Source organism: Macrobrachium nipponense, chromosome 27 (assembly GCF_015104395.2).
Source record: "Macrobrachium nipponense isolate FS-2020 chromosome 27, ASM1510439v2, whole genome shotgun sequence".
Lineage (NCBI taxonomy): Eukaryota > Metazoa > Arthropoda > Malacostraca > Decapoda > Palaemonidae > Macrobrachium > Macrobrachium nipponense.
The window spans coordinates 8,413,049-8,436,487 of NC_087216.1; the positions used below are offsets into that span (position 1 = coordinate 8,413,049).

General features: G+C 39.6%; 1 protein-coding gene across 1 annotated transcript in view; it reads right to left on the minus strand.

Moving 5' to 3' along the window:
• The window catches only part of LOC135200496 (afadin- and alpha-actinin-binding protein B-like), a 137,067-nt gene that overhangs the window by 96,192 nt on the left and 17,436 nt on the right, over window positions 1-23,439 (minus strand). Inside the window, 6 exon segments of the mRNA XM_064229146.1 lie at window positions 1,436-1,577; window positions 1,874-2,025; window positions 2,373-2,441; window positions 2,903-3,034; window positions 15,058-15,237; window positions 18,162-18,323. Coding sequence (XP_064085216.1) covers window positions 1,436-1,577; window positions 1,874-2,025; window positions 2,373-2,441; window positions 2,903-3,034; window positions 15,058-15,237; window positions 18,162-18,323 — 837 coding nt within the window.

A 23,439-nucleotide genomic window follows, 5' to 3' on the forward strand; every position in this document is an offset into this window, starting at 1 on the left:
CAAAAGATGGCAAGAAGTAATTAAAAATGAAAGACCTATCAAACCACCAGTCATCCAGAAAAAAAAAAATTAAAATTTCTGGAGAGCATTGTTTTCCTACAAGGACAAAATAAAATATTTGAAATTGTTTTATAGTTACAGATGAGTAACTTCACAAGCCATGCTGCTTAGTCTAAGTGGACAGACCAAGCCATAAACTTAGAATAGCAATATTTAAATCAGAATATTAGACAAGTCAATCCTTCCTAAATCATGCATTCTCATTTCATTCAATACATATACAGATTTTTCGGAAGGAGGAGGGGGGCACAGCACTGAAGCTATAAATCACATTTGCCTAACGAGAAAAGAGCATGATCTCAAAAACTACTTGCAGAAGATTACATAAATTAAAATTCGTTAAAGGTTCCCAAATTCCACTTTTAGAAGCATTGTAATTAATTGCTTGGATAATATTGATATTTACATTATACTTGTTCTCATGAAAACATTGGGTTGGTTGCATAATGTAGAAACTACCCTCCAATACCTTCCCAACTATGAGAATGGGCCACTCATAGTGCCAAAAACCAGGTTGAAAGGATGTTATGGCAAGACCATAGCAAAACTAGCTCTTATAAAAGGCTCAAAAATACCTTGATTGCATACAACTGACAACAGTTTCCAATTATAAAAGTAATGAAAAGGGCTAATAGGAGATCTCAGGCAATTAGAATGGAGAGTTTTAAGACTAAATTAATTTTTTCATACAAATCCATCAGTCACAAGCATGTTCACATAAATGGCCACATATGTGCTCTTCCAATGGTTTGATACTCAACAATATGTTGTTGTGTAACAGGAAAAAGAATGACAATATCTTTGCCATGCAAGCAATACCTGGAAGCATAGATACTCACTAATCACAGTTCATGTAAAAATCAGTCAACTTGCCATATAGTACTAGACTGAGTGAATTTCAAGCTGAGCAAAAAACAAGTTATCACTTAAATTCACACAAAAAGCTTCCTAACCATCTTTCAATCCCTGTGATGATCTACTTTAGCTAGAAGTGGAGTAGAGCAATTACAAACGGTGAAGAAACAAATTACCAGGCTTACAAGAAACCTGGCACATTACACACACCCCTATTTTCAGCTGGGCGTATTCAGGAAAAAAGTTTTCAAGTACACTGGTTTACAATCCCTTATCTGATATTATTAAATCTGGAAAGCTCTAGAAACTGAAATTTTACGGTGGAGTGTAGAGTGGCAATCAGTAGGTTCATTTTGCAGCTAAACTAAGTCACCCCTTTGGACATTCACTGACTTGAAAGTCATGCAACATACTTAGGCTATTCTGAAAACTTGCACTAATTGCCATATCTCTTGATCAGGGAGAGTAAACAATTAACAACATACCTTGAAGACCTAATAATATTTACTTGTATACCTACTTTGGCAAACCTATTTACAATTTTTGATATGTGCGAAGTAACTGCTGACAGACATCCCTTCAACTGTTCATTTTCGTCACTCAATTGGCCAACCCAAGTTTCATATTGACCCAACACTTTCCGGTGCATCTCTTCTTCATGCCTACAAAAGATATTGGGATCTGGACATGAACCATGCAAGCAAACATGACCTTATACCAATATACCAATGCAAGCAAAGATGACCTTATACACAATTACTCAAGAATGATCCAGATAAAGTAAGAAATTCCCTTTCAAATTCTTTCAAATATGTAAGTCTATTCATTAATTAAGGAATTTTTAAAATTAAATTCATTAAGACTAAATAACACATTTTTAAAGGAAATTAAAATGCTGCAAATAATATATATATTCACTTCTTTACAAAGTATTCAAGTTTTAAAATCAGATTCTTACCGAGCACCTGAGGCTTCTGTTTTCCATGTTGCTCGTGAACGATTTGACCTGGTTAGTGTATTAGAGACTGTAATACCAACTGGGCGAGTCTCAGACAGTCTCTCCCCAGATACTAATCGATGAAGACGTTCTCGAAGACGATTATTTTCAGTCTGTAATTATAACAAATCTATTATTGGGATAAAAAATAACTGAACTCATACAACACTAACTTCTAATTTGAAAAATAAATGACTACAAAAATATTTTGATTTCTAACATATTGAAATGCAGCACAAACACAAAGAGCAAAATTATAACATTCCTGACCACGAATAAAATATACTGATAACTAATGCTAAACCTGTGACGTAAAGAAGAGATTTGTTATCAGTTGACACGACTACATAGCTTATACTATGTTTCAACTCATCTGAGGGAGAGAGAGCTTGAACTCCTGAAATTCAATAAGAGGACAATAATGTAGGTTCAGTTTTGACAACTCCTGAGCAGTACTTACTTCCTTCTTGCGAAGCTCATGTTGATGGTGTGCTTCACGTTGCTGCAACACACTATTCAATCTTCGAACCTGAACAAAAACAAGATCTCAACAGAATGAGTTTATACAAGAAAGACATGAAAAACTGGGATAAAAATAAGAATGGAAATTAGGAATGACCAAGAAGCAAAAGAATCTTGGAAAATAAAAGTTTCTTTGTTTTGTGGTACAAAATACTAAAAACGATAAAGTAAGTTTTGTAAACTTAAATCAAAAGTTGTGTTAGTATATCGGACTTCTTTCTAACAACAACAGAAATTTCACCACAGCAGTTTTAATGTACAGTAACTGGATATTGCTTTAATTTTTCTACTGATGTCCAAAAATAATAACAATACTTGAAAAGCTAAGGGAATTTAAAACATGTTTCATTGACTAATCCCACATTCAATTTAGGACAGATTTAAATACACAAAAGAAAAATTTCACTATGCATAACAGATCCATAATTCCCATAAACAAAAACTAACAACTGGAATTCGAAAATTTACCTCATCTTTCTCTGACTTCATTTTTGAGCTGAGAGATTTATTTATAGATACAGCTTGTCTCTCTCTTTCCTGGGCATCACAAACTAGTCTCTCCTTCTCTTCCACAGAGGCCCGCAGTTCTCTAACATTATTCTGTTGGCAGTCAGAAAAGAAAATTAAATAGAAGTATGTTTCTATACTCCTGATCTTTGCATCAACAACATGTAATTTCTCTCTGAAGAATAAGATAAACAAGCAGCATCAAAAGTCCAAAAATAAAAACACCAATATGAATTGCCAAGGCATCATGAATAAATGCATACTGTAAGGCTATCCATGGTGTAACTTGTATTTGTTATATGGAACAATAACTGTTGGCTAAAAACAAACTATATTTACAATGTATTACATCGACTTAAATGATTATCAAAATTTACAATGATGTTTTAATGTTATATACTTCACAGATAGCAATATCTGATGTCTGTGGGCAAGATAGTTTATTCTACTTCTGCGTACTTGATTAAAAAGACACCATAGCCATCTTTAGTTTTACTTGAGACCTAATAGCCATCTTTTAGTTTTTTACTTAGACCAAACTAAGAGTGCAGTCAATGGATATCTTCTTAAATTTTAATGCATATACATGATGATAAAGGACCTACATATTAACTGGTGCATGTGGAAATGGAATGGCCACCAAACTTGCTGGAAGGTATAGCGTAGCATGAATAAAAGGTGCTGATGAGGGAAGATCACATAAGAATTCATAACATATTGTGGAAAATACAAGAGTAGAGGGTATAAGACTTCAAAACTAAACAGCCTCCCTCCTATAAAAGCAATGGCCATAATGATGGTGCATAGTTCTTATTAGAATTAATAACCATGTCCTAAATATTTATAAGATTCCCTTATTGCTCTAAACAGAATCACATTTCCTTCACCTTTTTGTTAGAATAATGTATGAAAGTTTTTTTAGTGAACTTTTATCCTACACAGTTTTACTCGTTCAACTGAGCAATCAAACCATTTACTATGTCTCATAACCCTTAGATGCCTAGTCGCTATTTACCAAAGTGTCTCTCATATGCTGGTGGCGTTTGGGAGTTGGCGCCAAAGGCGAAAAAAAGTTTTTTCAAAAAGTCACAACATGCTTAGTTTTTAGGCTCCTATTTTTGTCATTGCCTGAAGTTTAGTATGCAACCATCAGAAATGAAAAAAAAAAAAAAATATAATTCTCATATTGTAAAGGTATTGGAATATATGACCAGTGCAAAAAAAATAATTTATATATAATTGTAAACAAATCACACTGTGAGCAAAACGGTTAAAGCTAATGAGTTAATTTTTTTCGTTGTATTGTACACTAAATTGCGATGATTTTGGAATATAACAAATTGTAAAACTATCAAAGCAACACAGAGAAAATATCATCACAAAATGAGATGCATGAAATTGTAACGTGTGGACGTAATTTTTTTTTTTTTTAAATTCACCATAAATCGAACTATTGTGCTAGAGACTTCCCGTTTGTTGCAAAATGAAGGTAATTGATTGAATATTACTAGACTGTAAGTGTTTTAGCTTACAATTGCTGTTTTCAACCATTCGGTCGAGTTAAAGTTGACCGAAGGTCAAATTTTGTCTATTTATCGTGATTTATATGAAAATATTTCAAAACTGATAAGAGCTACAACCATGGGTTGTTTTTTGCTGTATTCTACATGAAATTGTGCACATTTTCATGTATAACACCTCATGTAACGCCTAAATAGAAAACGGCCTGCAAAAAATTACGACAAGGTGACTAAAGAAATTCTGAGATTTTCAGCAGAGTTAACGAGCGCGGATGTAAGGAAAACAAAAAAGTTTTTCTAAAAAAAATTCACCATAAATCGAAATATTGTGCTAAAGAATTTCCGTTTGTGCAAAATAAAAGTAAATGATTGAATGTTACTAGAATGTAAGAGTTTTAGCTTACAATTGCATTTTTTGACCATTTCGGTTGAGTCAAAGTTGACTGTAGGTTTAAATTTTGGCACTTATTGTGATATATATGAAAATATTTCAAAACTGATGAAAGCTACAGCCATGAGTTATTTTTTGTTGTATTCTACATGAAATTGCACACATTTTCATGTATAACACTTTATGTAACGCCTAATAGAAAACGGTGCGAAAATTACGACAAGGTGACTAAAGAAATTCTGAGATTTTCAGCAGTTACCACGTGCAAAGGTAAGGAAAAAGTTTTTCTGGGCTCAGCTCGTGTCGCTGCGCGAACTATCCTTTAATCTATTATTTCTAGGGTAAAATGTACTAAAAACATACCAGAGAATAAATAAATAAAGAAAAAGGTCAGTATAACTGACTCGCTCACCCTCCAAGAGGGTGTCGGTATGAACACTATGGCGAGTGAGACCACTACCACGAGCCAAATGCCAATAGAAATCTCCCACTACAAAACCCTCCAAGAGGGGAGCCGACCCACAGAGTGGGCAGCAAGTACTACTACTACATCCCATGCTGCCGACTGCTGCGCCTCTGGTGGCCATCCTTTTCAGTTAGCGCACACGATTCACACGTGCCATATTTTCTCTCTGTGTTTTTTGTGCCCTTTCGTTGGATTTCTTTATCATGGAGCGTGCAGCCATCGCAGCAGCTAAGTTAAGTACTCAGTATTTATGGTTAGTTGGTTTTTTCCGGCCCTGAGACCGTATTTGCCGTTTTTTAGGTATAAATACGAACTCTAGGTCGGAAGCATGGCAGCATGGTTCTGCCTCATGGTGGGTTCGTTCTTGGTCTCCCTACCCTACCCAGAACATCCCCTTATTTATGTACGCTCTATTTTAATTATCCGCTTTACTTAGGGTACTGTCTACACAGGTTTGTCATGCATGCCATGTCTTTTACCTTATGTAGGCTCCTTCTATCCAGACCCTAGTCACGGCTCTTAGTATCGGCCCCCCGACTAGCTTTGAGTGGTAGACTTGCCTTCGGGTTAGTCGTACACTCCTGGATTTTTTCTCCTGCTATATTGTTTTCTTTCTTTCATTATTATTCATTTGAATTATTTATTTTGTTATAGTTTAGGTTAGTTAGGCGTCTGGCTTAGCCTAGGTCATGGCTCATTGAGCCTATACTACCGCTCATCAGTTCGGTTGCTTCCCTATAGCATCTCTCTGATCATTGGTTTTGGTCCAGTGGGCCTATATGCTACCGCTTATCAGTTCAGTTGCTTCCCGATAGCATCTCTCTGATCAGTTGGTTTGTCCTAGGCTTAGTTGTCTTTGTTTTGTTCTTACCGCCCCGTGGTCACTACGTGATCACGAGGCAGCCAGACGCCTGTCCAGTCACCTACCCCCCCCCTCCCGCTCTTCTATAGAGTCGGGGGAGGGTGGGTCGGTCTACCCATGCTCGCTCCACATACGAGAGCCTGCCTCCTCTCTCCCCCCAGGCGGGGGGAGTAGGGGGACGGGACAGACCCAGACTGGACTCGACCTCTCCGGCTTCTCGGTCCGGCCGCGTGGTAACGTGGTGGGGGGACTGGCCTTTCCCCCCTCCGTTGCTACCCTGTCGCTCCGTTGCTAAGCTAGCTCGAGTCTGTATGCCTTCTCGCTCTTTCCCACCTTACTAGGGCTCCTTTTACACACCCCGAAGTCCCCCCCCTGGCAAAAAAAAAAAAATCCCCCCCCAGCGGAAAAAAAAAAAAAAAAAAAAAAGGCGCTAGTCCAACCCAGCAGAGTGGACCGGAACATACAGTGGGTCCCGCCCCGCTAACCTCTCCGTATCGCTGAGTTACAACACTCCGCCACGCACTGGACTTAGTCCGGTACGTTCGAGTTTTAGGTTTAAGTGTTATTAGGTTAACTATTAAGTTTATCTTACGTACCTTAAACACCATCCCCCCTCCCTTACCTGTCTCACGGATCTCTCCGGGGTTATAGCCTATTCAGGCGATTAAGGGAGGGGTTATGCCCAAAATTTTTCCGAGCTCCGGCATGCAACGGAGTTCTTCGTCCTTTAGCCTGTTAAGTGATGTTTTCTTTAAGATACTCATGTGTCTTTCCACTTACAGACCACCAACTGTGAGCATCCGGGATGCGCCGCCACACTTCAGGACCCATGTGGACACGAAGTTTGCCGGTCCCATGCTCCATGCGCGACTCTGCACGGGGACATCCCAGGTCTGGTACCATGAGACGTGTACCATATGTTACGATCTGGTGAGCCAGCTTTTTAGACGGGGTAAGTATTCCATCTCCGGTAGCTGCTCCGCATCTGTTATAGTGCTTAAGTTTTCATCAATCACTCTAACTTAAGGCCTATAAGTTTAAGTTATACTTTTAAGTTTTAGTTTTAAGTGATTCTAAATCTAATCAATACCCTCTCTTCCAGGCGCCGCAGGCAGTGAGGGATACCGCACTGGCAACCCTGCGGGCCTGGGTCGGCGGTTTCGGGAAGAACGCCGCCAAGGGTATGCCCTACATCCTAGAAAAACGGTTGGCGGTACTAATCTTCCCCGGAGGCAAGGCGACAGGATACGTCGACCCAGTAGAGGCGGCCCGACTATCGCCTTCATCCAACAACAGCTGGCTGCCTCATTAACTGACCGGCCCAGGACCAGGATATCTCCACGGACGTCGCGACGTTGGATATTAATGTAACCTATGGTAGGTGTAGACGACCTGGTCGTGGTAGGTAAGGTGGACACCCAAGGGTCACCCTTGGGCGTAACTGTTTCTTCTACTCCTGCAACCTCTCCATCCTTCCAAGGCTTTACGGGTGATGAATTGTATACTCCTCCTGACGCCTCGGTTAGGACCCAAGGTCAAGGGTCAGCAGTGAAATCCTTGACAAAGACGTCGTCGTCGTCTAAGAAGACGGCTTCGGCGTCATCCCTCCTCGCGTAAGTCTCCGGCTAGGAATCCCGGAGCAGACAGGTCTAAAGCTTCTGGGTCCGGCTCTAAGTCCTCGAGGAGTAAATCCTCCAGAGAGAGATCTCACACTCCGGCAGAGTTGCCAGTTCCGCTACCCCTGGTTCCGATTCAGAGCCACCCCTCCACCTCCGCAGCAGCTCCGGCTTTGGACTCCAATGCTGGCCTGTTGCAACAGGTGGGCGACCTGGTTGGGTCCCTAAAGAGTAGCATGGAACAAATGATCTCTCGGTTGTCGGATAGGATTACTTCTCAAGACTCCGTTATCCGCCGGACTGAGCCAAGCTCCTCTAGCCTCTCCTCACTTTTCCAATACCGGAGGTGGAGCCCAGCTTTCCCTCCGTATGATCCTCTACCCGTTTCCGTTCCGATGAACAACCCATGGAGAGTAGCGTCATACGCCCCCTTCCAAGACGGACTCATTTCTATACCGGAATTTGGAACTCGAAGGATAGAGGATTCGAGTTCTACCCGGAAGACCTCCAAGCCCCCGTTCATAGGCTACGCAAGGCTCACAGCCTCAGCCATGGTTCGGGATGATAGGGTACCAAAGGAGACAGTCCTCTATTCACGAGACCAGGCTCAGAGAGAATGGCTCAGTGTTTAGAGGACATGGATTGTTCTAATACTAAGATACAACCTTTCAAGAGTCCCTTTACCATCTTCACAATGGATGAGAGTACCCCGCTCCCGTTCCTGACAAAGATCGCGAGGTCTACCATTCCAGCGGCCCAGAAGGGGGGGGACCCCATACCTATCAATTGAAGGAAGCAGATCCCACATCTCCGTTACTTCCTTCAGCCGGAGAATTGTGGGAAGATTTGCCGAACACCTTCTCAGCTGGCAAACTCAAACCGGACTGTGCTATGGAGCAGTTTGGTGAAAAGCTGCCCAGGCTCCCAGATAGCCTTATTCAGGCTGAATTTGACGCCAAATCGCGATTAGCCAGATCAATTTAATTCTAATGGCTATGACCGAGGTGGCCACCATAGCCTATGGCTCAGAGCCGCTTTTCAAGCTTATGACCAAATCCCTGACTCAAACGGTACAGTCAGATATGTTTGAGTTTGCCACTGCTAGAACGAATTGTAGGAAGCATGTCCTACAAGAGGCAACCATCCGGCACGAGCCGAATAGGTTACTCTCGTCGAACATCTGGGGAGCAGATCTCTTCCCAGAAGCTATGGTGAAGGAAGTCCAGTCAGAGGCTACGAGGTTGAACAACCAGAGCCTTAAGGACCGTTGGGGCCTTACGGCTAAGAGGAGGCAAGATCTAACAGCTAAAGGTAAGGGGCAGAGGAAACCCAGGCGTTTCCAACCTTACCATAAAAAGCAGCCACGCTTTCCTCAGCAAGTTCCGGCGGTTTTCCCTTAGTGCAAACCAGCCCAACCTTCCACTTCTAAGGCTCAATCACAGCCAATTTATGTGATCTTCCCCTCAGCCTCAGCCCTCCACCTCTTACGACCATCTCTCCAGCTTACAATCAAGCCTTCGAGAGTCAATCTTCACAGAAGGTATGACCGCTCGTAAGGAGGCAGAGGTAAGCGTTCCTTTCGTGGGAGAGGATCGGGAGGCCCCTTTAATAGGGGAAAACACTTCAGAGGAGGCCGAGGCGGTTACCAGAACCAATGAAGAACTTCAGGTAGGAGAGGCTGTTTCACTTTCGCCACCGGTGGAACTTCAGCAAGTGGGCTCAGAGCATTGTGTCAAAAGGCCTGGGTTGAGCTGGTTGACGAAACCCACCTCCATCCAGACCTTTCCGTCAACTTCCTTCCAAGGAATTGACAGAGTACGCGGTAGGATCTCCTTCAGAAAGGAGCTATAGCGAGAGTCAAAAGATTAAAATTTCAAGGTCGCTTGTTCAGCGTGCCAAAGAAAGGCTCACAAAAAGAAGGTAATCTAGACTTGTCCGCTTAAACTTAGCCATCCGCTGCGACAAGTTCAAGATGCTCACGATCTCGCAGGTGCGGACCTTACTTCCCCGTGGGGGCCCGTCACCACCTCTATCGATCTTACAGACGCTTACTATCATATCCCTATTTGCAAAAAAGACACTTCCGTCCGTAATCTGGGTTTCAAGGATAGGAAGGAACCAGACATTCTCCTTCAAGGTAGTTCCTTCGGGCTCAACGTGGCACCCAGGGTGTTCACGAAGCTGGCGGAAGTGGTAGTGCAACAACTCAGGTCACAAGGGATTATGGTAGTAGCGTTATCTCGACGATTGGTTGATCTGGGCTTCAACAGTCGAGGAATGCAACAGAGCTACACTGAAAGTGATTCAGTTCCTGGAATATCCTAGGCTTCAAGATAAACAGGACCAAGTCAAGACTCACTCCAGAGTCAAACTTTCAGTGGCTGGGCATTCAATGGAATCTATCCTCCCATACTCTGTCGATTCCATCAACCAAAAGGAAAGAAATAGCGAAGTCAGTCAAGCAATTTCTAAGTCACAAACTGGCGTCAAGAAGGACTCAGGAAAGGATCCTGGGTTCACTCCAGTTTGCCATCAGTGACGAACATCTTAATGGAAGCCAAACTGAAAGACCTAACCAGAATCTGGCGCTCACGAGCAAATGTCAGGTCCAGGGACAAACTATCCTCAGTCCCTCTGATTCTAAAGAATCGACTTCGGCGTGGGCGAAAGTCAAGAACTTGTCGGTGTCAGTACCCCTTCAGTTCCCTCCACCAGGGATCACCATCCACACAGACGCGTCTTTAAGCGGTTGGGGAGGGTATTCCCAGTTCAAAAAGGTTCAAGGAACTTGGTCACCTCAGTTCCGTCAGTTCCATATAAACGTACTGGAGGCAATGGCAGTGTTCTTGACTCTAAAAAGGTTACGTCCACCAAAGTACTCATAAAGCTAGTCCTGGACAGCGCAGTGGTAGTACATTGTATAAACAGAGGAGGCTCCAAGTCACGTCATCTAAATCATGTCATGGTAGCCATCTTCTCCCTGGCAGACAAGCTCAGTTGGCATCTCTCCTCCACTCACATAGCTGGAGTGAGAAACGTCATAGCAGACGCGCTATCCCGATCAGTGCCCCTAGAGTCGGAATGGTCACTGGACAACAGTTCGTTCCAATGGATCCTTCAAAGAGTTCCAGGGCTACAGGTGGATCTCTTCGCATCTCAAGCGAACCACAAATTACCGTGTTATGTAGCCCCCAACCTGGACCCTCTGGCCTATGCCACGGACGCCCTGGCTCTAGACTGGAACAACTGGAAGAAGATTTATGTCTTTCCTCCAGTGAATCTTCTCATGAAAGTGTTAAACAAACTCAGGACATTCAAGGGTCAAGTGGCTCTAGTAGCCCCAGACTGGCCGAAGAGCAATTGGTATCCCCTAATTCTGGAACTGGGTCTTCGTCCTCTTCGGATCCCCAATCCCAGGCTCTCCCAGTCAGTACAAACGAAGACTGTGTTCGCTTCCTCAGGGATTCTCAAAACCCTAACTTTATGGATTTCATGAAGTTTGCAGCGAAAAGGGATGCGAATATTGACCCTCAGAATATTCTCTTCTTGGAATCCGATAAAAGGGATTCAACTTTGAGACAGTATGATGCTGCTGTCAAAAAGTTAGCAATCTTCCTGAGAGAATCAGATATTAGAATCATGGACAATTAATTCAGCTATATCCTTTTTCAGATCCCTATTTGAAAAAGGTTTAGCAGCTAGCACGATTACGACAAACAAGTCAGCCTTGAAAAGATATTTTAATTTGGATTCAACATAGACTTGACGGATTCCTACTTCTCGTCTATTCCTAAGGCATGTGCTAGACTTAGACCTTCTGTAAGGCCTACGTCAGTATCATGGTTCTTAAACGATGTCCTAAAACTGGCTTCAGAAACCGATAATGACACATGCTCGTTTATAATGCTCTTAAGAAAAACTCTATTTTTATTAAGCTTGGCTTCAGGAGCAAGAATTTCAGAACTGTCGGCTTTATCCAGAGATCCGGATCATATTCAATTCCTTCCCACAGGGGAAGTCCTACTTTCTCCGGAACGTAGCTTTATAGCAAGAATGAAGATCCTTTGATGAGGTGGGAACCTTGGAAGGTACTACCCCTTCCACAAGATGTATCTCTTTGCCCAGTTTCAGCCTTACGAGCCTTTCTGTCCAGGACCTCCTCATCCTCATCGGGTCCCCTCTTTAAGAGGGAAAAAGGTGGAACTTTATCCATTAAAGGCATCAGGCAACAAATCCTGTACTTCATTAAACAAGCCAATCCTGATTCTTTCCCGAAAGCACATGATGTCAGGGCAGTAGCCACCTCAATTAATTATTTCCAACATATGAACTTCGATGAGTTGAAAAAGTATACCGGATGGAAATCGCCGACAGTGTTCAAACGTCATTACCTTAAGTCCTTGGAAGCTCTGAAATTTTCAGCAGTAGCAGCGGGTAACATAGTTTCCCCTGACTCTAACTAATCTTTAGTAGAAGATCCAGTCCTCCTTTCTACCTGCCTCACCCAACAGTTCGTCTATTCCTGCCTTGTTCATTTACAGTCACCTTGTGTCTTAGCTGCTTTTATGATGATGTAGTGGGTGTCCCTTATTTTTTTTTTTTTTTTTTTTGCTAGGGACACTCCACAGGTGATTACAGATATTGATCTCATGGATGTTATCTCCTTATTTTTATGCTAGGGGATACATCTTAATTGTAATGGTTACGGGTTTTGTATATTAAGTCATATACATTCCTTTATATATTATTATTGTTGAGTTGTTTGTTCATTTGATTATATTAATTGCTCTAGAATTTTTGATACATACCTTTACACAGATACCATTTTGATACATGTAAGCCATTTTACCTCTGTATATATGTAAATTACCTTAAGTTAAGAAACATTATTACAATTAAGTGTAATTTAAGCATATTTCTATTTTTGTATCACTGTGTATATGATCTTTTAGCAATTATATTCCTTTTATTTGTTTTATCTTTTATTTGAGACCTATTTTGATTTATTTTATTAATTTTGTTTACAATCTTGTGCTATTTCTCTGGTACGATTTCGCGCAGCGACACGAGCTGAGCCCAGAAAAGGGATTTTGACGTAAGGAAAAATCTATTTCTGGGCGATTGGCTCGTGTCGCCAGCGAAATCCCGCCCTACCCATCCCTTCGCCCAAGATTGTCTGCTAACTTCAGGATGGCCACCAGAGGCGCAGCAGTCGGCAGCATGGGATGGAGTAGTAGTAGTACTTGCTGCCCACTCTGTGGGTCGGCTCCCCTCTTGGAGGGTTTTGTAGTGGGAGATTTCTATTGGCATTTGGCTCGTGGTAGTGGTCTCACTCGCCATAGTGTTCATACCGACACCCTCTTGGAGGGTGAGCGAGTCAGTTATACTGACCTTTTTCTTTATTTTATTTATTCTCTGGTATGTGTTAGTACATTTACCCTAGAAATAATAGATTAAAGGATATTTCGCTGGCGACACGAGCCAATCGCCCAGAAATAGATTTTTCCTTACGTCAAAATCCCTTTTTTTTTTTCATAAATTCACCATAAATCAAAATATTGTGCTAGAGACTTCCCGTTTATTGCAAAATGAAAGTAAATGATTGAATGTTACTAGAATGTAAGAGTTTTAGCTTACAATTTCGTTTTTCTACCATTTCGGTCGAGTCAAAGTTGACCAAAGGTTGAAATTTTGGCACTTATCGTGATTTATATGAAAATATTTCAAAACTGATAAAAGCTACAACCATGGGTTGTTTTTTGTTGTATTTTACATGAAACACTTTATGTAACTGCTAATATAAAATGGTGCAAAAATTACGACAAAGTGACGAAAGAATTTCTGAGATTTTCGGCCGAGTTACTGCGTGGACGTAAGGAAATTTTTTTTTTTTAAATTCACCATAAATCGAAATATTGCGCTGGAGACTTTCCGTTTGTTGCAAAATGAAAGTAAATGACTGAATGTTACTAGAATGTAAGAGTTTTAGCTTACAATTGTATTTTTCGACCATTTCGGTCGAGTCAAAGTTGACTGAAGGTTGAAATTTTGGCACATCGTGATTTATATGAAAATATTTCAAAACTGATAAAAGCTACAACCATGAGTTATTTTTTTGTTGTATTCTACATGAAATTGCACTCATTTTCATATATAAAACTTTATGTAATGGCTAATATAAAATGATGCAAACATTACGACAAAGTGACGAAAGAATTTCCCAGATTTTTGGCCGAATTACCACGCACAGACATAAGGAAAAAGTTTTTTTTCAAAAATTCACCATAAATCAAAATATTGTGCTAGAGACTTCCAATTTGTTGCAAAATGAAGGTAAATGATTGACTGTTACTATATTGTAAAGGTTTTAGCTTACAATTGCGTTTTTCTACCATTTCGGTCGAGTCAAAGTTGACCGAAGGTTGAAATTTTGGCACTTATCGTGATTCATATGAAAATATTTCAAAACTGATAAAAGCTACAACCATGGGTTATTTTTTGTTGTATTTTACATGAAAAACTTTATGTAATGGCTAATATAAAATGGTGCAAAAATTACGACAAAGCGACGAAAGAATTTCTGAGATTTTCGGCTGAGTTACCGTGTGGACATAAGGAATTTTTTTTTTTTCTAAATTCACCATAAATCGAAATATTGTGCTAGAGACTTCCAATTTGTTGTGAAATGAAGGTAAATGATTGAATACTACTAGAATGTAAAAGTTTTAGCTTACAATTGCGTTTTTCGACCATTTCAGTCCAGTCACAGTTGACCGAAGGTTGAAATTTTGGCACTTGTTGTGATTTATGTGAAAATATTTCAAAACTTATAAAAGCTACAACCATGGGTTGTTTATTGTTGTATTCTACATGAAATTGCACACATTTTCATATATAAAACTCTATGTAACAGCTAATATAAAACGGTGCAAAAACTACGACAAAGTGACGAAAGAATTTCTGAGATGCATCAGTGATGCTTTCTAGTGCGAGAAGAAAGCAATTCTTGCATGCGTGCCTGGGTAATGCTTGTAAACAAAACAACAGCTTGATCCGTGAACTCCCAGCATCACTCAAAGTGTGTGATTTAAAATTTTTCGCAAACTAGGCCTATAACTATTTTTCCGCAAATATTTAAAAAAACTTTTTGTAGGCGACGTACCGTACATCCGATTAGCACCCGACAGATAATTTTAGTTGACGTATAAAACGTCCAATAGGCTTTTAAAGGTTAAATACAGTGAAAAAATGCTGCAAATACCTGAAAATGATTAATATCTGAGGCATCTCTTCTTCTCTGATCCAGCAGAGAATTACTGTCACGGACAGATGATCGATACAACTGTGTCATCTCCCAGCACGCATTTACAAGGGATATGAGATTTAACTTTTGACTTGCTGTATCTATGAAGTTGCAATTCAGTCCCATGCCCTGCAGTTCCTGGATGAACAAATGATGAAAAAAATAATGGAAGAGAAATCACATATATTATTCATGATAGCATCATACAGGTTTGTAATGCCAACCTCAAAAAATACTTCAGATATATGTATTTGAATTCTGAAAATTACACCTTCCTTAAGATTATCTCTCAATATTTAGTTATTCTTCGTAGACAGTAACTAACAAGTGATACATATTGTCCTCAAAATAAATAACTTGGCAGTTGGTACAAAAAATTAAAATTTTTATTTTAAGAATCCATATTCTGTTCCACAATCAAAGTTTTGTTAACTACAGTAACCCACCCCCCCAAAAAAGTTATTCTTATTTATAGCTGATTTGCACCACAATGATAATGCACATATGGCCTCGAGGCAGAGAGGATCATAACTCTGCATACAGCAACTACCTGGAAGATTGCAATAGTCCCCTACTTCTGAAGATATGGCAACAGTGGTACAGGTTGGTCAGTCCCTGCCAGTACTCTTTCAATCTTTATAATGGAAATGCACAGTTCAACTCTTAGATCTTTTGTTTTGAGGTGTTTTGTTGCTGACATGTTGCAAATCTTAACTGAGTAAAGTCGCCAGCATGTCGCAACTTTCAACAGAGGAAAGTCAAGTACATGGTCAAGTTTCTACATAATATTTCCAAATAATTTCCCTTACTTCATGCCACTGTACAAATTTTGTCTACAGCAGTCCTCCCAAGCATATTTTGCCTTTTGTTCACCTGAGTGATTGTACGCAAACGATTTATTATTTCCTAGCTCCCTGCTATATTTCAACATATGGGAAGTGCCCTTACAAAATTCATCATATTAAAATATTTCATTGCCCACACCATAGTTTGGGTTAATTTTAATAACAGTTTTTTCATACAAGACTTAAAGTTCACTCTCTTGATCATACAGATCTCCTCTTAATTCATATTGCTTCACCATGTTACAAATGTTCATCTTCATGAACCCCTATTTGAGTGACTCTCTTATGATGTCTTTATTAATTAAGACAAAGAGTACAGCCATCAGTTTAAATAACCCTTTTTCTTAGCAAGATTTTAGAAATTCTTTCCTGTATTTGATATATTAATCTCACTGAATCTTAGAACAACAACTTAAATTTTATTTAAAAAGGGTAACATCCAAATGGGACATAAATAATTCATCAACTATTTGTTAAACCACTACATTAAACTAAATTAATGTTGCAAAAAGGGTAACATCCAATAATTGTAACATCATTAAAGTGTTGACACACATACAGACAACATACCTGTCTGCTTATAAGCTCCTCTTCTAAGTGGGATATAGGAAATTCTTTCCTGTATTTGTTCGTAAAGTTTATTAAACTAACTGAATCTTGCAATACTGTAGTTTAATTTTATTTAAAGGGGATAACACCCCATAGGTATAGTACAGATAGAGACAGCATATCTATTTGCCTATATGGCCCTTTCCCTGATAGGATATGCAGTATAGATATTTCTTTCCCATATTTTTGTTAAAATTAAATGGGTAACACCCAATAATTATATTATCATTGATCCAACAACTACATAGCATGTCTTGTCTGTTTACATACCCCTTTCCTTGGAAGGATATAGATAATTCTTGCCTCTAGTATTTGTTAATATGTTTGACTAACTGATGCTTACAATGATTTCTCCAGTCTAATCATAATGAAAAAGGGTGAAAGCAATAGTTATATTACTATTAAAAGAAGAGTAACCCACTGAATTTGTCTCTTAATTGGTGGTCACAATCACAACTTGCAAACCAAGTTGGTCCATTTTATCCCAGTGTGCATTCCATTTATCCAATGGATATATTCAGCTCACATCCTACTGAATCTATCCTTGCTCCATTGCAAACAACATATTCTACTGTGTGCCAGTGGGAATGACACACACCAGTCATCATAAACATTGCCCTTGCAGGCATGAAGATAACTTGGGTTATTCACCTGACATGTGCAAAGTATGCAACATGCTCCTGGAAGTGAGCCTGAGTGATGATGAGGCTCAGTTTGAATTAGCCCCAAAGCAGATTCCACGTTCTGGCAACTTGACAAGACATTGGAATCCAATGGGAAAGAAATGGACCAAGCCAGTAAAGAAATCTTGCTGAACCCTTCTCCTCGATACTCTTTCCTTCTAATGTCCCTAGTCCTTTACCCAAGACTAATTATCTGGGTTCAACTCATCCAAATGGATACTTTTAATAAAGAGATTCTGGCAGATGTCTATTTGGAGTTTAGGAAGATCAAAGACCTTCCAAAGTATCAAGGAAGTCCTTGATACTGAGCTTCACTGTATGCAAGACAACCAAAAATTCCAAAGTTTTGTCACCAACTAAAACCAATATGATAAACAAGTAAAAGAGACAACTAAGCCAATACTGAACTGACTGAATGATTATAAGGTATGTAATCCAGCTAGAATTTTGAGCCAATGTTTCCAGTTCTCAAAAGGTTAGCTACCAAAAATAAAAAAATAAAAAATACTCCCACTAGGGAAGCAGTTAGCAGAATAATGTTCATCACACCAAAAAATTTCTTAAAATTCAAAATATTTTCAAGAGATGGATAAAAAGCACTCCCTGCTTTCTTTTCTGAAAAAGCAAGATTACGTTAAAGTGCCTTAACCACACCCAAAAATATTTCCTGTACAAAACCTTGGTTATAGACACAACAGTGAAAATAAAAATCAACTGCGTTAATAAAAAGTACTGATCATACCACATTTCATGGATAATAAATATTGATGAAACTATAAGCAAACGCATACAGTAACCCCATATGAGAATGTTTTAAAAACTTCTTTAATGCTATAAAATTAAATTTCACATTAAAAAAAATAGCAAAAAGTAGTATAGTACACCAACTACCCCTGTTTCTGGTAACATTTTTAGGATAACAAACCTGTGAAAGGCACACAATTGCATTTTGGAGGTTAAACTTTGTGCAGAAGTAAGGTACTGGCTCTAATCCTATAGAGTTCCTATAGGAAGAACAACCACTCCCATCTGACGCAGCATCCGTCAAAGATACCAAGAATGTAAGTTGACTCTTCTTGTCACTCATCTGTTGACAAAAACCAACAAAGATTAGTAACCATTAAAACAGAAGATAATTTTTAAAGTAATTTGTATTTTTCTTAACATACAAACCTGAAGGTCTTTTCATAGAGAATTGATCCAAAGGCGAGCTGGAACAGCTGTTAACTTTCAAACAAGGTATAGTTAGTTTCTGATAGGTGGGAAGCCCTGCCAACTCGTCGGTCTCGACTCCATTTTGCCTTTCGGGTCAGGTATCAGAATGAGGGGTGGGTGAGGTTGGCCATAATGTAAAGACCATCAGGTTTCTATGTTAGGAAAAATACAAATTACTTTAAAAATTTGTTGTTTGTTCCTACACAAATAAAAACCTTTGGTCTTTACATAGGAGACTTGCCCTATGGTGGGTGAATTCTGGGTAAATCTAACTGAATGGTAGTTCTGCTCACCTGGGTCTCTCTTCCTGGACTTCAAGAGGTGAGGAAGGAGTCAAGTGCCTTTGACCTTAGGTAAAAGTTACATGTCTCTTTAGGGGAGCCAGGTGAGCTACACAACTAGTTGAGTAGCCACCACAGGACCCAAGAAAAATGTGCCCAATGACCTATGGGCAACATCCTGAAGGTAGAAGGACATGATGTGGTTTGTCGAGACCACACTACCACCCTTAATATATATAGAACTGACAGGTTCTTCTAGAATGACAGGGACGAACCAATGACCATAACCTTGTGAGCTCTTGCTCGGAACATACACTCCTCCACCTCCTCAGATGTAGAGTACACCTGCTTGATTGTCTCAAAAAGCCAGAAAGAAAAAGTGTTCTTGGACACCTCTTTCTTGGTAAAGCCAGTACTAACGAAGAGTCGGTGACACTCAGGCCTCAGATGTTGAGTCCTCTTAAGGTAGGACCATAGCACCCTATTGGACACAGTAGCATCTCATCCCAATCACTACCAACAATGTCCTCTATGGAGGGTATCAAATTGGACTTGAATCTGGCATAAAGGAATGAAGGATTCTCAGTCTCCACTATGAATTCTGGGACAAACTCAAGCATGACAGATCCATAACCCCTCAAGCCCTTAACATAAAAGTTAAGTCTATGTAGCCTAACTAGCCAACTCACTTTGCCGATGCCAAGGCAAGGAAGAACACAGTCTTGAGAGTCAGATCCCTGTCTGACAACTACAGTAGAATAAGCTAGCAGTAGGGTTACAATCATGTTAGCCTTAATGGGTAAGTGATATATACAAAAATGAGTGGTATGCTAAAAGTAAGGTAAAACTGAAGACTACAACTATCAGTTTGTGTACAAAATGGAGGCCATGTTTAATATCAGCCCCTTGGGGATGAACATAAAAACAAATACCAGTAAATATCATAAACATAAACAAGAGGTACAAATAAAAACATAAGCAACAGACAGTAAATATTACAGTCATTGACTGGTGAGAATCAGGCCACAGTAGGCCTAGTAGTCTACAGTTTTACCCTTAGTAATATACTATTGTATTGAATTGAAATGAATATAGAATTTAGGCCAAAGGCCAAGCACTGGGACCAATAAGGCCATTCAATGCTGGAAGGGAAATTGAGAGTCGGTACATATGAAAGGTGTAACTGGAGGAAAGACTCACAGTTGCACTACCTTATGATTAGGTTAATTGTTAGGGTAGGGTGGATAGCAAGATGGAAGAAAGAGAATATGAATGGATGCCATTTGATCAGAAAAATGAGCTACTTTTTCACTTTATATCTAAGTGGTGAAAAAACAATGCAATCCAATATTTAAGCATACCATTCAAAAACTAAAGTTTTGTCAACAAAATGAGATATATGAAATCACCATATGAAGTAAAATAAGCATGTGAAGTCTTCATAAAATTTGTTTTCAATGCAGTTTTTTTAATCCATCATGGTGTGGAATGGTTGTGAGCTCCAGTCGGTTTTACAGTGGCGGACACGTCCTTTCCAGTGCTAATTTGAACAGTATTTGCATATATATGTAACATTTATATTGATATTACTCAAAATTGTAGTTGAAATCAACACAATAAAACAACATTTTGTTGCATATATTAATGAAAGTATGACACATCGTATTCCCGGGATCATGGTTTGAACTGAAATGCATTTTTACCTGGTATTTGGTGGTTTTATTCCTACTGCCACCACAACTGAAACTCCACAGTGTTTATTTGATTGTAATTATACACATTTTGTTCTTAATTCACTCCAAATTCCATGTGAGAGTTTGTTTACAGCAAAACCGTGGTGGGAATCATTTTTCAGCCTTGTACGTCTGGCAGCCAGAATCCATGAGTTGAGGAGACGATAGTTTAGTGAATTGTTTACAACAAAATTTTTTTACTTTTGTGCTAGTACTTTTCATTTATTTAAATTCAAATTACTACTTTTATTACTACATTTTTTTAAATTTCTAATAATTGTATGGCTGAAATAATTTGTTTTCAATTTTTAATAATTGTACGGCTGAAACAAATTACATAACCTTTAATGCGTGCAAGTCATCGTTGCCAATTTAGTGGAACTTGATACATACACTGATGCCTTTACAAACTGTTTCCATGAATTCTAGATGTCATAGTAATGCAATAAATTGCTCTAATATTTGTATAAATATATATTACAAATAGATATGCTAAATTCACTTATTTCCACGGTTTTGTGTAAGCCTTATCCTAAGTTTGGAGGGTAAACACAAACCAATTGGCAAAGCTGATAAAAAAAAAAAAAAGGTGATGAGAGAGAGAGAGAGAGAGAGAGAGAGAGAGAGAGAGAGAGAGAGAGAGAGAGAGAGAGAGAGAGAGAGAGCACGAACAACACCGCAGCTAATGTTCACAGCAAAACCAATGATATTTGTGTCAGGAATCTGGTTACTTTTACAACAATGAATATTTTAAAAAGAATTATCAAGAATAAGTAATAAATTTATGCAATTCATAACCTTATTCTGGTGTTTAACTAGGTTCTTGGTTCCTAAGCGCTCACTCCACAAACACAGATGCAGACACACTACACTGTTTTTGAGGTGCAAAGCTTTATTTCCTTGTTTACTTTACTATTATTTAGTTTAACTTTACTCTATGTTACTTCAAAAATGACAATTTGTCCAAAATTGCATTTTTCCTCCTAACCTATAAAAAACCTGGAAGGTCCTGTTTTACAATAGGAAGGTACTAGCGGCAGCTGGATAGGTCGTAAGCTTTTGAACAAGGGGTTCGGTAGTTAACTGCTTGTCCGACAGGCGCGCGCGCGCAACTGGGAGGTAAACAAATCACTTTTGCTTTTGGCCCAAGCAAAAACTGCAGAGTGAGGGGTGGCATGAGGTGGGACTATGTGTAAAAGGACCTCAGGTTTGTATAGTTAGGAAAAATGATATTGTTATGTTACAATAAAGTTTCATACATACTTACCTGGCAGATATATACATAGCTAAGACTCCGTCGTCCCCGACAGAAATTCAAATTTCGCGCCACTCGCTACAGGTAGGTCAGGTGATCTACCGGCCTGCCCTGGGCGGCAGGACTAGGAACCATCCCCGTTTTCTATCATATTTTCTCTCTTCCACCTGTCTCCTGCGGGGAGGCTGGGTGGGCCTTTAATTGTATATATCTGCCAGGTAAGTATGTATGAAACTTTATTGTAACATAACAATATCATTTTCATACAATCAACTTACCTGTCAGATATATACATAGCTGATTGGCACCCTTCGGTGGAGGGTAAGAGACAGCTACTATATGGAATAGACAGGTAAACAACATATGTTGTAGGTATAAATAAAACCTTGGTTCCTACCTGATAGGTGGTAGACTTCGTGGGTGTTTGCCCAGTAGTCTGCATCACCTCAAGAAACTTTAGCGAGATATATGATCTATGGCCAAGAGTTCTTGTGGGTCTGCCGATGGGGTCTTATCCGCTTACTCGGCAGAGCCTGAAAGGACTTTGTCAATGGGTGCTGATCCACTTATATGACAATACACCTTATGAAGGAGCACACAACCAATCCCGACCACCTGATCCTAACCATATGTTAGAACTAAGGATTGTTCCGAGTTATCCCCGAACTCGTCACAACAACCGTAACTCAAAACCACTACACACACATACATAATTTTCAAAAAAAATTATACTCATCTAATTGGATATGACAAGCGTCTCTTACTGAACAACACAGACGGCCGCCCGTGCTAGCCTAAGTCCTCTATTGTTCGAAGAGACTCCAGACCATATCCAAAAAGAAGAAAAGTATATACATATTAAGGATTGGTGTCGGCTCCCGTACCCAGAATCGTATCCGCCGATACGAAAGGACCTAGAGAAAAACACTTCTCATATGTCACACGAACGTCTTTCAAGTAATGAGATGCAAATACTGAGTTGCATCTCCAAAATGTCGTATCTATGATGTTTTTAAGCGACATATCTTATAAAACGAGAGAGACGTCGCTACAGCTCTTACTTCATGAGCTTTTACTCTCAGTAGTTGTAACTGTTCGTCAGGACAGACCTTATGAGCGTCTGTAATGACGTTTCTTACAAAGAACGCCAGTGCATTCTTGGACATCAGTCTTGTGGGGTCTTTTACCGCGCACCAAAGACCTTGTCTAGAGCCTCCCAACTGACGCTTTCTCTGAAGGTAGAACTTCAGAGCTCTAACAGGGCATAGAGACCTCTCTGTTTCTCTGCCTACGAGACTCGACATTCCTTTGACTTCGAATGACTTAGGCCAGGGATTCGTGGGATTCTCGTTTTTCGCTAAAAACAGGGTCTTAAACGAGCAAATAGCCGAGTCTCCCTTGAATCCTACTTTATCCTGCAGAGCATGTAATTCACTAATTCTCTTTGCCGTAGCTAAAGATAATAGGAATAGGCATTTTCTAGTTATGTCTCTAAACGATGCCAGATGAGGAGGTTCGAATCTATCCGATGACAGATATTTGAGGACTACGTCTAGGTTCCAGTTCGGAGGTACTGGTTCCTTAGACTTTGAAGTCTCAAAAGATCTTATGAGATCGTGGAGATCTTTATTATTTGCCAGATCTAATCCTCTGTTCCTGAATACAGCCGAGAGCATACTTCTGTATCCCTTTATTGTGGATACGGCTAGATGAGATTTT